The sequence below is a fragment of the Rhipicephalus sanguineus genome, chromosome 10 (genome assembly GCF_013339695.2).
Source record: "Rhipicephalus sanguineus isolate Rsan-2018 chromosome 10, BIME_Rsan_1.4, whole genome shotgun sequence".
NCBI classification, from domain to species: domain Eukaryota; kingdom Metazoa; phylum Arthropoda; class Arachnida; order Ixodida; family Ixodidae; genus Rhipicephalus; species Rhipicephalus sanguineus.
The window spans coordinates 55,771,363-55,786,656 of record NC_051185.1 but is presented as its reverse complement, the minus strand read 5'-3'; the positions used below and the strand labels follow the sequence as shown (position 1 = coordinate 55,786,656).

Below are 15,294 nucleotides of genomic sequence, written 5' to 3'. Positions count from 1 at the left end.
CTTTACATATCCATACAAGCAGCCAGGCTATCAGCCAAGTCTGGCCACTTACTCGGCCACACAAGAAGTCAAAGTTGTGAGAACATGGCGGACATGACGTCATCGGTTTCTCTTCAGCATGCTTGAAGCGAAACTAGCGAAACATGTTACATACATTACAGCGTGTGCTGAGCCGTTGCTGCAAAGTTCTGAAGTTATGTTGCCATGCAGTAGTGCACTGAAAAGAAATAAGAAAAGTGATGTCGAAAGAATACGTCTGTCGTGCCTTGAAAGGCGCGTCATCGTGGTGGCAAGACAACGCATCGTTTTTCTGAAAGAAGCAGACAACGCACATCGGCAAAGAAGTGACTGATCTGACACATATTCATTGCCGGTTTGTTCGTAACACTTCACTAGCTGCGCATTCTTTGTCCCTGGTGAGTAGACCTCTAATCTGTGTGCGTGTGTGTGTGCGCGGGCGTGTGCGAGTAGCGTAGGCAGAAATTTTTTCGGGGGGGGGGGGGGGGGGCGGAGGAGAGCATACCTAATGTATGTTCGTGCGTGCGTTTGCACGTGTGCGTGCATATATACACATGCAAATTGAAAAAAAAAGGGGGGTGGTTCAGTCCCCTCCGGCTACGTCACTGTTGTGCGTGCGTGCGGGCAGGCGCGCGCGTGTGTTTGTGTATTGGGAGTATCATTCGCGCGTTCCCAAGATCGGAGTTCATGCAAGCGTTGTGATAAATAGGAGTCGAACGCGAAATTTGCTTGTGTTCGTTTTCTGCACCAGCCTGAGGGTTACTGATGCTCAAATTATAAGCGACAGGAATGTTCTCGCTGACGTGCTTTTTGTTCGCATGCGCTGTAGTGGTTGGTGAAGGCTGAAGTAGATTATTGATAGGTACGTTATGCCTGCTTTTTTTTTTGTTCTGCCTTGTATGCGGACAATGTTCGCATTCAGCGCAGGCCCGTTGGCCATTCATATACTCGCGCGAAATTGAGCCGACTCAGCCGAGATTGCAAATAGCGCTTGTTCCAGCTTTTGGAGCATTCGACCTGCGCAGCGCACCGCCATCTTGCCTTCCGGCACTGAGGATGCAAATGAACTTTGTTGCAATAAGAATTCATTTCCAAGTGATGCAATAATACTCATACAATTAAATGAATAAAAAAAACACGCAATTTGCTATGATTTTCACTTCTCACTTTTTAATGGTGCCTTCAACAGTCACGCAAACCTGACTTTTGAATGTACATGTTCGCACGCAAACTGAGTGTTTTGAATATTTGTCTTTTTGTTTGTAAAATGGAGTTCAATTGGGCGATAGAATATGAAAGTTCCGGACTTCCAGTTTGTGGGAAACCGAAAGGGATAAAGACTGCTAGCTGTTTCAACTCGGAATCTCCCGCCGCGAACAAGTGCTTTCACCTTTCGGAGATGTCTGCTACGCACGAACACTTGCTGCCTTCAACCTCCGGCTGGCTTAAATGCTTCGTTTTTGTTTAAAAAATCTGTTGCGGCTCATCGAACAGATCGGATGTTTGCACGTACAGTGTAACTATTTCCGCTGTTTCGACGCTGGTATCCTTCAGACCAGATAACATTAGGTGATTCTTAGCAAGCACACTTTCGCCTTCCACAAAACACCGCTATTCGATGCCGCAATTCAGAAACTTCAGCATAGCGCTACGCGAAAGTCGAAATAGTCGAAACATCATCCCGCTGGACGTCGTAGCCATCTTTGTTTATATCAACAGTGTTGCCAGCAGATTCCGTGGAAAAAAAGTGTGAGGAAAATAACAAACGGACAGTGAACGTGAAAACACATTACAACGCGCACTAATGCTTCACAAGCGATTTCAATTAAAGCTTAAAATAACGCCCGCCATGCTTTCCTTGGCTTCATGTTCTGTTGGCTTGGTATGTCGCATATATGTGTAGCAATACGTGGGAACAAATTATGCAGGCTTGGTTGCATAAAAAAATTGAGCAGCTACAAACGGTATGTCAGTATCAATTAAGGTAACTAGAGTGCGCTTGAATATTTTTTAGTGAAATAATAAGGTGTACGTTAAGCAACCAGGTACATATAAAGAGTCAGGAATTATGGGAATAGCTGAAGATTTAAGGATGCATGGCTTGCGGCTTATTCCATCGAAATCGACAGGTAGTCGTGTTATTGATCAGGGACAGCTGCTTACAGCTCTCACATAGTAGACTACATAGTAGCCTAAATCGTCTACCACTTCTTTAAACGAGCACACACACAGCGGCTCTGTCTGCATATGTGGAGCCTGTTTTAGGGGCGAAGCTCCTTAAGGCGGCACCCGTTCGTCCCTCGTAGTCGTCGTCGTCGTAGTAGTAGTAGTAGTCGTAGTCCGTAACAAGTCTTACGCTTTGACCTCCAAGGTGGTGCCGGTGGGAGATTTTTCCTGTGCGTTGTTGAACAATAAAAAATTCGCAGCGTGCGCGTTAACTAAAAGCCGAATTCTTCTGTCTCTCATTCCCCATTAGCAGCCATTGGCATGTTCCAGTAGGAAACGTTAGTAGAAGTAGAAGTGTAAGTGTTAGCTAAAAGCCGACTTCTTCTGTCTCTCATTCCCATCAGCAGCCATTGTTTACCTCCAAGGTAGTGCCTGGTGAGATTTCTCCTGTGCGTGATTAAACAATAAAAATTTTGTTCAAAACGCCGTTGATTGATGAAATAAACCAACGAAAGACGTCAGATGTTTTCTAAAAGCAAAACGAAAAGACGCCAGATGTTTCTAAAGCAAAACGAAAAGACGCCAGCTGCTTAACGAAAGACGCCAGATGTTTTCTAAAGCAGTGGTTTTCTAAACAATGAAAATTCACAGCGTACATGTAAAATTAAAGTGAGCTGCAAGTCGTCATAACTCTCATCGAACCTTTAGTATAAACGCGCCCAATCTCACGTCGGTGATGATGTACTGGGCAGAATTCACGGAAGATTCACGGTTTACCGATGAACCTCCGCAGCTTCGCCCACTCATCATCATTCACTCCGTGGATATGCTGTGTTTTTTTGTTTTTTTGGTGCTGTGATAGTGTTTAGAACTGTTTTTTGGAGCTTTCCGCACCTCACGTGCTTTAGCAGTGCTTTCGGGATCGGCCCACCTTTGACCAAGCGACGGTGTCACGTGACGACGACGACATCATGTGACGTCACTTTATGTGCCTTCATAGAGATGCCATCAGCCGTCTTGATGAAACACAGATTTTGGCGACACGTGACATCATGATGACGTCATAGGGTGACGTCACCACACGATCATTTTTTTTGCATCATTCGCGTTGAAGCCAACGCCGCCGACGGTCACTTTTCGCTTTTGATGAGGCATCTAAGGCTTTTGCCTTAACAGTGGCGCCCCTGTGTGCAAGTTTCGTTCTACATTCCGAGTTTTGCATTCGCCGTTGGAGAGTACCCCCCCCTCCCCCTCTTCAGTGAAGATGGTTCGGGCAGAGACGAAATATCGTATGCGTGTGTTCAGATTAAAGGACTTGCAGTGCGGTCGCGTCTACATTTGGGTTTCACTGCGGTTTCTATATGAAATTGCACCGCAAGTTACGATGGTACCGTGCGCTCTTTATCCAGCGGCCGTGGTACTGGTAGATCACTCGAGTACGAAGTGATCGCGTAAGCAGGCTTTCCTGCATAAAGTATCATATTGAGGAGAAGCGACATGTAAAGGCGTCTGCTTAATTTTCGCGCTTCTCCGCGCGGCAAAGATGAAGAGAAGAGCGTTCGGGCAGAAACGAAACGACGTATGCGTGTATTCAGATGAGGAGACTTGCACTGCGGTCGCCGCTATCTCTAGATTTCAATGCGATCTGATTATGAGATAGCGCTGGTAGCGACGATGGCAGCATTTCCTCAGTACGGAAGAATAACGTAGATTGGCTTCACCGCATAAAGGGTCATGATAAGGAGAAGCCAGATGTAAAGGCAGCCGATTAATTCGTGCGCGCCGCTGTGCAGCAGCGACGGTACGCGTTGCTGGAGCACGGATGGGTTAATACAAGTTGGCTTCTCCACTGAATGTGCTGCAAAATTGAGAAGCGAGATGCACAGCCAAATGCTTAATTCGTGGAAATAAAGCTCAATTTGAGTTTTTGCGTTGTCTGATATCCTCGACGTAGCCTCGCAGCGATAGTTATATTACTCAATGAAACGCTTTACTATAGTCACTTACAACATAAGAATAGACACAAGCTCCGCCCACAAAACTGTGGCGCGCTTGTCAATAACCTCTGTAAGAGAGTCGTGCAAGCTGGTTTCCTTTCGAGCCTTATGTACTCTTTCTGCGCTAATGTAGACACCACACATATCGAAAACTAAATGTTCGTCGTTCCAACTTGAAATAGGAAATTTGTCGATGCAGTGATGTCAGAGTCTATGATGAAATTTGCCAGGACGTTCAAGCTTTCTACTTAAAGCCGGTGAGATGAGCATGTGTCTGTATGGGGACACTATCTGAAAGGCGCGAAAAGTGCTCGACGTCACGGAGATGAGCGAATGGGATTGGATCAAACGTATATGAAAGTTCTCTTTGGTAGGACAGTCACAATTGTGGGTGGAGCTTAAGTTGTAACCGACTATTGACTTTCCGGCAGAGGGCTGCTCTCCGAACGGCGAATCAATGTTCAGTTCTTGATAGGGGTGGTTCTTCTTCTAACCAAAAAGGTAAAGAAAGCAGCATGCTACATCGCTAGCTGCACCCATTAAAATTAGGTACTTCGGACTTCGTCGCTAGTTGATCGTATTTCATATTATAGTTCTATTCTTATTTTTTTGGAACATAAAATAGTTATTCCTCAATTTTTCTTTATATCATAGACGATCGATGAATTCCTTTTCTTTCGCCTAAATTCTAAATTCCCTCTTATATTAACCGCCGGTTTCATGGCCAATCCCCGTAGTGGGTGAGAGCCAGAATTAAAGGATCGAGCAAGCAAGCAATTAAGGCGCTTCGCGAGATGAGAGACAAGGTTTACGAAAGGGAGCTAGCCATCCCAGAGTCGCACCACCGTTTCCGTCTTGACCACGTAGTTATTTTTCGAATTGCGTAAACAAATGATCTCAACTCCATTTGCAGTGTGCGAGGCATTTTACTTGGATTGAGTCAAATACATATACATGTGTTCATTAAATGCACTGTTATAGGAACAAATAGATAACATTCGGCAACATTACTAAACAGTAGCCAACGGTTAAGTTGGCCACCACTAGCCAGCGCAAGCCAAACGTCAGCAAACACTAGTTAGTGCTGGTGTTAGAGTACAAGTACAGCAGGATTCACACAAACCACATTTCTTTTAAGCAATCGGCGATTTTGTGCATATTTCATCTCATGCGTACCTTTGTACGATACCTTTGTACGTCTCATGCGTGCCTTTGTACGTCCTAATTTACTTCGCTAGAAAATTGTTCCCAAATTTAGTTCGGGAAATCTGTTTGGCACTGAAATCTAAATTGCGATTGATACCGCAGTTTACTTGCTATAAATAGCTTCGAATTGACAAAGGAAATGGACGCGTAATGGCAAAAAGGCATCTCGTGTTTGATTCACATAAACTATTCTTTCTATGTAGTCAAAGATATAGTGCATATTTAGTCTCATGCATACCTTTGTACGATTATGCTGAACGCTTAGTGTTGACATTGTGTTCTTGCTTCATGAAGGAATCAGTGGCGAGGAGGTGATATCGACTGTAGGAAGGGTAGTGAAGGCGAGAAGGAGACCGATCTCTCGCCTTTGAACTAGGAGTGATTTAGGGGCCCTTTAAGAGGCTACTGCTGCGCACTGAAAAAGGAAATAGATACGGACGGCAAAAATAATAGGCAATACGCGTTTGCCGCGCGCAATTATTTATATATACGCAAAATGCGCGCGCGGCTTGGCCTTCACTTGAAGGTGCACTTCTTGACGGGGTTCATGGGCGCCCCGCGGCGGCAGCCGTATGCCACGGCGAACTCAGCGCTGTTCATGAGGGGCACGTTGCAGCGCAGGTTCTTGGGCGAGTAGTAGGGCGAATTGAGCTCGGCCCTCGCCGAGCACCACTTGTGGCACGAGGCGAGGAAGAAGAGCTGGTCGTTGCCGAAGCCTGCCACCCCGGAGGCCTCGGAGCCCCGACCGACCGCGCGCCGGTAGGCGGCAAACGTGTGCTCGAAGCCGCTGTTGTCGGCGAAGTCCTCGGACAGCGTGAGCGAGGTGGGCTCGCGGTAGCGGCTCGACGCCTCGCTGTACTGCCTCACGAGGCACTCGAGGCGACCGATGAAGCTCAGCCGAGAGGCCTCCGAGAACCAGTTCACCTGTTGGAAACAGGTTTAGTTCTTTAGTCATTCGAAAGCTATCATCATCATCGCATTTATTGTCACCATCACCGTCACCTTAATATAATAATCGTATTTGCATAACTGTCTTAACTTCCCCTATGTGCTGGTGGACTGGGTCTTCCTAGAAACGTCGGTCAGGAGCTCCCGGAGGTCTAGGGGCCCAATCACATTTACTTAGATTGTTTTTGTATCCATCCATTCCTCCTCTATGTAACGCCCGAATGGGCCTTTAGGGTATATGAATAAAAAAAATGCCCCCACCTCCCCGAAGGGAATCGTGAGGAAATGCGAATGCATTTCTTGCGCCGAGAGAGGGTACCGTTGCCGTCAGACATTCGCCTTCACCGACTTCTGTCATCGCCTTGAGAGGCGCCCAGCCAGCGAACAGTCGAGAGTGAGGCGCGAGCGGACGGGAGAGCGGGGCGTCAGCGTTCTCGGCTCGGCGTTGGCGTTTCACAGCGGCGTCTCGAGCACATACTTCCGGATGTTCTTGAGAGGCGCCCAGCCAGCGAACGGTCGAGAGTGAGGCGCGAGCGGACGGGAGAGTGGGGCGCAGGGAGGAGAGAGAGCGAACGGCGAGAGAAGGAGCGGCGAAGCACACACCTACCCTCTCCTACACTCTCTTGCACCACATGCTCCTGTTGCTAGGGGCGAGGATAAGCGCGCGCGCCCGCAGCTGTTGCTATGGGAGAGGGCGCCGCAGACAACGCCGGACGCCTGACATAGCCCGACTAAGAAATGCATTCGCATATGAAAAAGAAAGTGAATGAGCTTTAAACGGGAGTCACGTACCTTGACCCCGGTCTGGTCCATGTTTCCCATGAAGGGGTCGAAGACGTGCGTGATCTCGTGGCCTACGACGTGACCGAGGCCCCCGTAGCGGGCGGCCGTCGGCAGGGAGCGAGCAAAGTATGGCGGGAACTGTATGGACGGCATGATGAACATCACGTGGTAGACGAACATGTAGAACGCGTTGACCGGTATGGGCTGCGCGTGCAGGTACAGCTCGCGGTTGATGGACCGGTTGCCGCGGCCCCCGCGCAGCAGGGGCTTGGACTGCGCCAGGGCGGCGCGCAGGGATTCCGTGTAGGTGCGCAGAAATGGTCTCCTATATCGAGAGTACTTGTAAAGTTTAGGAGTCTTCAATGCAAAAACGCCGTTCAGTGATCAACAGGAGTGGCGACTATATGGGGTGTGCGAAAAGTGAATTTTAGAACCGAATGCAAATACGAATCAAATACTATTCGAATAGTTTTCCAATAGTAAGGCAACCATTTTCAGAGCAGTCCTAGAATGGTAATGTAACCATTTACACAACAGCCAAAGAATACCGCAGCATTTTATTTGAAACAAATATTCATTAGCTTTAACAAAGAAACATTAGGCCTACTATTACTTTTAATCGACAAAAACAAATAATTTTATAAACTGAGACAAGCTATAGTTGCTGATGCAGCAGCAGCGAGAGTTTTAGAAATATTTTGCAACGGCAGGCTAAAATACAGGAGTGACTATAGTATTCAAGGTGGCACTTTGTCAACAGCTTTTAAGTAAAACTGATACATAAATATTAAACAATCATTATCAATGCCATGATGAATATAGTAGATTGATGACTCTCTCAATTCGGTGAAACATGAGTTTTAAGCAACATAGTGCCTATAGCCCCGTAAAACCTTGGGCTGCATGCATCTTGGTAATTCGGTAGTGCTGACACAATAATATGAACTGTACGAAAGGGATAATTGACAACCACCCGTCTGTAGCGCGAACCCACAAGGATCTCCATGCGGATTTCAAATTATCCCTTCATAACTCTTTCTCCGTCTATATCAGGATTCCACAAACTAATTAATTATTAATTAATTAATTAATTAATTAATCAGTGCCTTACAGGGCCCTCGTGAGGCATTGTGTGAGGAGGCAGTGCAGCAAATGATTAGTGCAGAAGATGCAACTGAACTCGCGAGCGCAAAATGCCAAGAAAAGCAAGGTATAGCGAGTGAAAATATATATCAGTATTATACGAAATATAGTGTAAAAGCGACTAATTAAACAGCATCAGTGCAACAGAAAATGAAAACAAGTGACAGATGATTGTCTTCCGCAAAGAATGTACACAAAGAAAGAAAAAGAAAACAGGTGAACAAAAAAAAAAAAACATTGGCAAGAGTATTATAGGCACGGATAAGTAACAATATCGACTCTTCAATTTTTTTTTTACTGAGAGGACACTGAATTATCCCTCGGGCTTGATAGAAGACGCAGCAGTGAACTTCTCGACCACATTTTGCAGTAATGCGTTTTGCAAGCAGAGCGCAGTTGACCCTTTTCCTAACTTCCTCCTTTCGAACAGCTATCCGCCACGGTGGTCTAGTAGTTGTGGTGCTCGACTGTTGACTCGAAGGTCGCGGGATCGAATCCCGGCAGGGGCGGCCGCATTTTCGATGGAGGCGAAAATGCTCGAGGCCCATGTACTTAGATTTAGGTGCACGTTAAGGAACCCCAGGTGGTCGAAATTTCCGGAGCCCTCCACTACGGCGTCTCTCATAATCATATCGTGGTTTTGGGACGTTAAACCCCAACAATTATTATTACATTATTATTCTTTCCAACAGCTAGAGGCCTGCTATCGGGGGAATAAGTACATCAAATGAGAAGAAAAACAAAAAGAATGGTTTTCGCCTTCGAGTCGTCTTAAGCGAATGCATAAGATGAGGGGCCCTGTGAGTTTTTTTTGCTTGTTCAACAGGAGAGCTACTGAAAGCGTTATGCTTTTGTGTTAAATGCTGCTGCGGCTGCTGACCTGAACTTGGGCAGATAGGAGTAGTGGGCGTCGATCGCCTCGGCCGACGACAGCTCCTTGGGGAAGGCGACGATCTCGTGCAGCGAGGAGAGCTTGTTGACGGCCTCCCGTCGCGTGGCGTCCTCCATCCAGGACAAGTTGCGGAAGGCGAGCAGGGAGGAGTCGCGTATCGCGTTCACCATGCGGTCGGCCGTTTTGAGCGCGCCCGCCGGCAGGAACTTGGCGAAGAAGAAGTGCGCCAGCGCGAACGGCGCCATCTCGGAGACGCGGCCGATGCACAACTCGAGGTACGTGACGGCCATCTGCGACTCGCTCGTCTCGGCCTGCAGTTAGGGACACATACTCTTGAATGAAGGAAATCGGGACGGGGGTGGGGGGGAGGGATGGATTCACGGATTCACTAACATAGGGAGCCAGCGAAATCAGTTTTCTTTATTAAGGAGAAGGCCTTAGATGCCTCATCAAACGCAAAAATAGACCGCCGTCGCCAAAACGAGTGATGCAAAAATTCATCATCACACGATGACGTCACCATATGACGCCACAGATCGCCAAAATTTGTAACGTCATGATCACGGAGGCAATGCAGGACCACGTTAGGTGCAGAAATCTTTCAGTGGGTGGCGGGGCAGGATCAACACATCGACTGAGAAGTAAAAGAAGATAGCTTTTGCCTTTGAGTCTTCTTCAGTGAAGGCATAAGGGACCCTGTGAGTTTTTTTTTGCGGTATTTCCAGATAAAGAAATTGTGTCTTTATTGTTGCGACCAGACTTCCGGCTTGCAATAGCTTGCAAGCTAAAGTGGCTAAAGCCGCTCGCAGCCACCGCTAGTTACAGCAACATTGCTTCGTGCGTGCGATTCTTGCTAACTTCGTGTTCCGTAGCGTAACGCGCGTTGTTGGGCGTGCGTTGGATCGCATAAAGGTTTCTAACTGGACAGTCCGGAACAAATCCGGTACATATAGCTGTCCCAACAGGGACAGCGCGGGACCCGGGACGCTGTATGAAAACTGAAATACAAAAAAAGACGCGTACCATCAAGGAAGGATTCAAGGAAGAACAGAAAAAGGTGGCCTCTTCTGTTCCGTCTTGAATCCTTACTTGATGATACGCGTCTTTTTTTTTGTATTTCATTAAGTATGTACCAACTAGCCCAACAACAAGTTTTACTAAAAAGCTGCATGAAAAGTCGGGACAGTCCCGCAAAATCCGGGACGGTTGGTTACCCTACCTGCAGTGCCTTGGTAAGCTCGTACGAGGCGAGCGGCATCAGCGACCGGGCCACGTGCCAGCTGACGAAGAGGCGCAGCCGGTCCGGCTCGCGAGCGTACTTGCCCAGGAAGCGACCCGCGACGCCCAGGTAGGCGGTGCCGATGATGTACAGCTCGCTGAGCTCGCTCATCTGGGCCTCTTCGGGGAGGTGCCGGTTGATGGCCTCCAGCCAGCGCTCGGAGGAGACGCGGCCCGCGCTCAGGTCGCCCAGCTCCTGCGTTGTCACGCATAGTATGCTGTATACTGGTATACTGGCACGCAACTATGCGACCTAGAAGTTCAGAGGAAGTGGAAAGCTTCAAGATATGAAAAATTCTTGCACACGGGTTGTCACTGGAGCCGACGTTTCGACCAGCGGTCTTTTCTTCAAGGCAGCTCCTTGAAGGAGACAAGACCACTTGTGAAAACGTTGGCTCCAGCGACGCATCATGTTGAACAACTCTTATAAACTATATAACCTGACCTTCTAAGCAGCAGTACTATTCTCTAAGAGTCCAATAAGTGGACTGTCCACGTCAGCATGCACTGATTGGCTGTAGATCCAGCGCGAGTGGGCCGGCACCAATCGTGAACGCCGGCTTCTGTTTCTATCCAATCAGCGCATGGCCACTTATGCAGGCTTAGTGCCCGTGATATAGTGTATGCTATATGACTGATGCACACAACTATTAGAGATCGCGCGTCAAGGAGAGTAGCAAAAGAACCTGTCGCGAATGGTCGCTTTCGTTGAAAAGCATCGGTTTTGGGTCCGTCGCAGCTCTATGTTTCCGAGTCGCCCGACCGTATCTGACAAACCTTGTGAACCAACCAGATGCACTGGAACAGGGATGTTCTGTAATTTTACGTGGAGATGGCGGTGCAAGCAGACGTGAACGGCACGGTATTTAAGTGTGGCGATGAGTTGGACACACTTGAGAGTGCGAGCATCGGTCTCCTTGAGCTCCAGCTTGGTCCGGTCGCGCGGCCGCGAATGGTCAGTGTGAACGAACCATTAGGCGTAGCGCACCCGGCACAGGTCGAGGGAGTGACAGTCTACCCGTGGAGACAAAACGCATATACACAGTACCGTGTGTATGCGTGGTCTGTGTTGGATACGACATGCCTAAATCTCTCGATGTGCCATCTTAGCCTGTAATGAATAAAGAACGATATCGTTCGGCGAAACGCAAATGGACCTATGTCATGTAACGTCGTGCAATATGCGATTCTTGAATTGCTAGAATTTCAGCAGCCCTTTTTGTTTGAATGCATCTCTAAACTATTATACCTGATGGAACGTATTGCTGAGAGCGAGGTGCCAGCTCGAATACGCAGGCACGGTCACCGCGCTTTTGAAGATAGGAATTCAAAAAGGACCCGTGATATTGCAAGAAATAGTAGACGGAAAGTTATGTACACAGAAAGTTTATAGACGCTCTCGTGTCCTCATTATTATCTCGCACTGGCTGGCTGGCTCGGCCATGATGCGGGCTTACTATTGCGTTTGAACTGCTCAGCCGGCCGTGGCTCAGCGCTGTACTACGGGCTCAGAGACAGCTTTACGGCCCTGCACTTGGATCTACTGAAAATTTTCAGTCCTACACTGGAAGGCGTTGTACCTGGAACTGCGAGTAGCCGATGAGGTCCTTCTCCTTGAACTCGAAGTACATGGACATGAGGTCGGTGTCCATCTGAACCATGTCCTCGACCAGCGACGCGTAGACCTGTCCCGGTGTGCCCAGGGCCTTGGCCAACTGCAGCATCGTCTTGCCTAGAGCGGCGCCGGGCAGGTGCAGGGCCCGGTGCTGGAACCAGAGCATGAGCCCCTGGTTCTGGCTCAGCGACAGGATCAGCCGGTCGTCCTGCCTGAAGTTGGGCACCAGCTTCATCTGGAACAGGAAGTGCACATCGGCGTCCAGGCTGAGTCCGACGAGGGCGTCGAGCACGTTGAACTCGGCCGAGTCTAAGGGCGCGTCGGGCCAGCCCAGGCCGTGGTCGCCGAGGAAGGCGCGCAGCCCTTCGAGGTTCTCCTCGCGGTTCACGAAGATGTCCTCGCACATTACCAGCGCCTGCGCCGATTTCTCGCCCGAGCGGCTCGGCGCCGAGCTCGGCTGGCGCCGGATGTCGGTGTACAGGCTGAAGAAGATCTTGCGCTGGAGGCTCGTGAACTGGTTCGTGTCCACCGGATGCACCTGGGCATTACAAGAGACGATTTTGAAAACTTTTAAGGTAGCTTTCCTGCGATACAAAAATTCAAGCACAGTGACGGTGCGTTCCGTCATTGCTACGATATGTGTCGAACTCATTCTTCGTTTGATTGAAATACGAAGTCGATAGAGCTTCATTTGAAAAATTTTAACGGCGATTGTGCATTAACAATGGTCAAGAGCGTGTCAGTGATACATGCTATGCACCGAAACAAAAGGCACAACGTGACTTAAACGCGTTCTTGGGCAAGTTGGTGCACGGTTTGACAAAAATTTGGAAGCGCAAAGAAACGAGGACAAGAAATGACAGAACTGGAGCCTAACAACTGATTTATTGGAAAGAACATAGCATCCCAGCTAACTTCAGGCGCATGCGCGAGTCACATTGATAAGTACCGTAGCAGAATAACAAAAGACCTTTTGTTATCAAGAGCGGTCTAAAAAGTGCAATTCGTTGCGATAAATTGAAAGACGGTACACTAACACACTGGGCACCCTTCTTATTTATGCAAAAGGCCTCGGATAATTCTCTGGCCACTTGGTTGCCACCTTCTCCAAGCACCCTAGGAAAACATTTTTGTCAAGGCACAACGCGAGTGCCATATGCCACAATGAAGCCATAGGGGATATTTGTAGCTTTCAGCTGTAGTGTAGTCATTATGACATAGTCCTTTCCATCTATGTCATAATTCCTGCAGTACAGCTAAAAACTACAAATTTATGTCTCCTATGTCTCCATTGGCTTCATTGTCTCTTGGTTTAATTAGAATGTGTCTTGCAGCAGCGAGCCCTTGATTCATTCACTCTGTCGTCATGTCACAATGAAGATATTTGCGGCGCACTGCCTTCCATTGTTATGAAACATTACGACAGCGGCGTTAGCGTACACGCACTGGTCTTACCGTCACAGTTTTCCGCCAGCAGAAAATACGCAGGCGGTAATCTTATTACCTTGCTCCAGCGTCCGCACGTGAACTGGTAGAAGTCGGTGCACGGGTCCACGCTGGGGTCCATGGCCATGGCCAGCTCCTTCGGGAAGTCGTAGCAGTCGGGCGCGAAGCAGCGCGGCGCCACCACCGTGGTCACCAGGTGCGGCACCAGCGCGTACAGGCTCGCGTACGCCAGACTCGCCACCAGCGTCGCCAAGCACGGGCTCACGTGCGTCGCGCAATACGACAGCACGCCCCCGGCTTCCTGAACGTCGTCCGCGTCTTCTTCCAGCGTGGCTGCTTGCTCGACGGCCTCGGAAGATGGCGAGAGTGGATTACGCACAGGTCCGGTGGCGATCCTGGTATACGGTCCTTCAGCAGGAGTCCGATGGTCTCGGCCGAATCACCAGAGAGGGCTACGCAGTGAGTCGGGACAGGCCTGGCGGTCGTCCAGGTACGCGCGGTCCACTGGTAGGAGTCCTAGGGTCGTGAAAAGTGCGGTACCAGTACCACGTGGTTCGGGCCTGACTTTGCCTTGTACCGTGTCGTCTTGGGTGAGCAGCTAGTGCGAGTCGAGGCGAGAGCAGGAGGCTTTTCGAAGGTGCTCTGAACCGATGCCCTCAGATGGAACAGACTGAGCGTGCGCTCGTGACCTCCTTCGCTTCTTCTTCTTTAATCTCGTGCTTGCCTGTCGTTGACCTTTCGCAGCGCAGAACGTTGTTGATGTGGATGTCCTGTTTACTGGCATGTGTCCACGAAGGGCTCTTTGGTAACGCAAGAAACGGTGAACGAAATGAGCTCTAAATAACAAATTAAAACATGACGACGCCGGAATTGGTCACCGCGGCGCGATTCAGGAAATTTGCGGCTTCCAATAACTTTGCCAAGTCTTCTTTGTCTACATCTGATTTCCCGCTACTAAACTAATGAGCAGCTAGAAACGCAGAAGCATCACTTGCAAGAATACGTTGTCGAGTCGCCTCGGTCATGCGCCAGTGAACTTTTACCTTCACAGGTTTAGTCTGACTCAATCACCTTTGTGCCTTTGTTGCTATGACAATGAATGTCTGCAGCATTTAACTTTATTAAGGCGAAAACCTTAAGTGTCTCATTGAGCGGCCCTTTGAGCTAAAAATGGCAGTTTGTAGACGGCGCTAGGCGCCATGCTTGCTATTGTTGTCTTCGCCGTCGTTGACGCCACGAGATGTTGTGGTAAAGAAAGATAATTCACTATAAACACAAAAGGCACATGCCATACAGGCAACGCTATGCCACATACCCGCCGCGGTGGTCTAGTGGTTATGGCGCTCGAGTGCTGACTCGAAGGTCGCGTGACCGAATCCCGGCCGCGGCGGCCGCATTTTCGATGGAGGCGAAAATGCTTGAGACCCGTGTACTTAGATTTAGGTGCACGTTAAAGAAACCCAGGTGGTCGACATTTCCGGAGCCCTCCGAAAATGGTGTGGGCCTGCCCCTCCTATGCTGCTATACCACCTATCTTAAGCCCAACCTGGGAGGAGTTGGAGCCTGCTTGGCTGTTCTGACCTTCAGGCCCAAAAGGCTTTGGTCAGACGAGTCCAGACAGTAGCCCACACCAGCGGGGTCCCGTACTGGGGATTCCCACCTACTCTATGTAGGTGCCGTCCCCGTAAGGGGCGGTCTCTGAATACCCCCTTTGTTTTCTCTTCAAGAGAACCAATAAATGTTTTTACCACCACCACCACCACCGAGTCACCTGTGTAGACGCGGCTGGCGTCTGTCAGCAT

General features: G+C 49.0%; 1 protein-coding gene across 1 annotated transcript; it reads right to left on the bottom strand.

Moving 5' to 3' along the window:
- Positions 1-5,903: 5,903 nt before the first annotated feature.
- Positions 5,904-15,294, bottom strand: LOC119406393 (neprilysin-2). Its single transcript, XM_049420076.1, has 7 exons — positions 15,264-15,294; positions 13,551-13,900; positions 12,012-12,584; positions 10,373-10,627; positions 9,142-9,464; positions 7,128-7,443; positions 5,904-6,311 (listed from the first exon to the last, which is right to left on the bottom strand). The coding sequence occupies exons 1-7, from the start codon at positions 15,292-15,294 to the stop codon at positions 5,904-5,906; spliced, it is 2,256 nt and encodes a 751-aa protein (XP_049276033.1).

What these genes read in the sequence shown, in the direction of transcription:
- LOC119406393 (XM_049420076.1), bottom strand. Translation starts at nt 15,294, where the DNA reads ATGCTGACAGACGCCAGCCGCGTCTACACAG. An exon ending in TCGGCTACTCGCAGTTCCAG is followed by an intron (nt 10,628 to 12,011) that starts GTACAACGCCTT and finishes GTGACAACGCAG; the next exon opens with GAGCTGGGCGACCTGAGCGC. An exon ending in TGGACCAGACCGGGGTCAAG is followed by an intron (nt 6,312 to 7,127) that starts GTACGTGACTCC and finishes TGTTTCCAACAG; the next exon opens with GTGAACTGGTTCTCGGAGGC.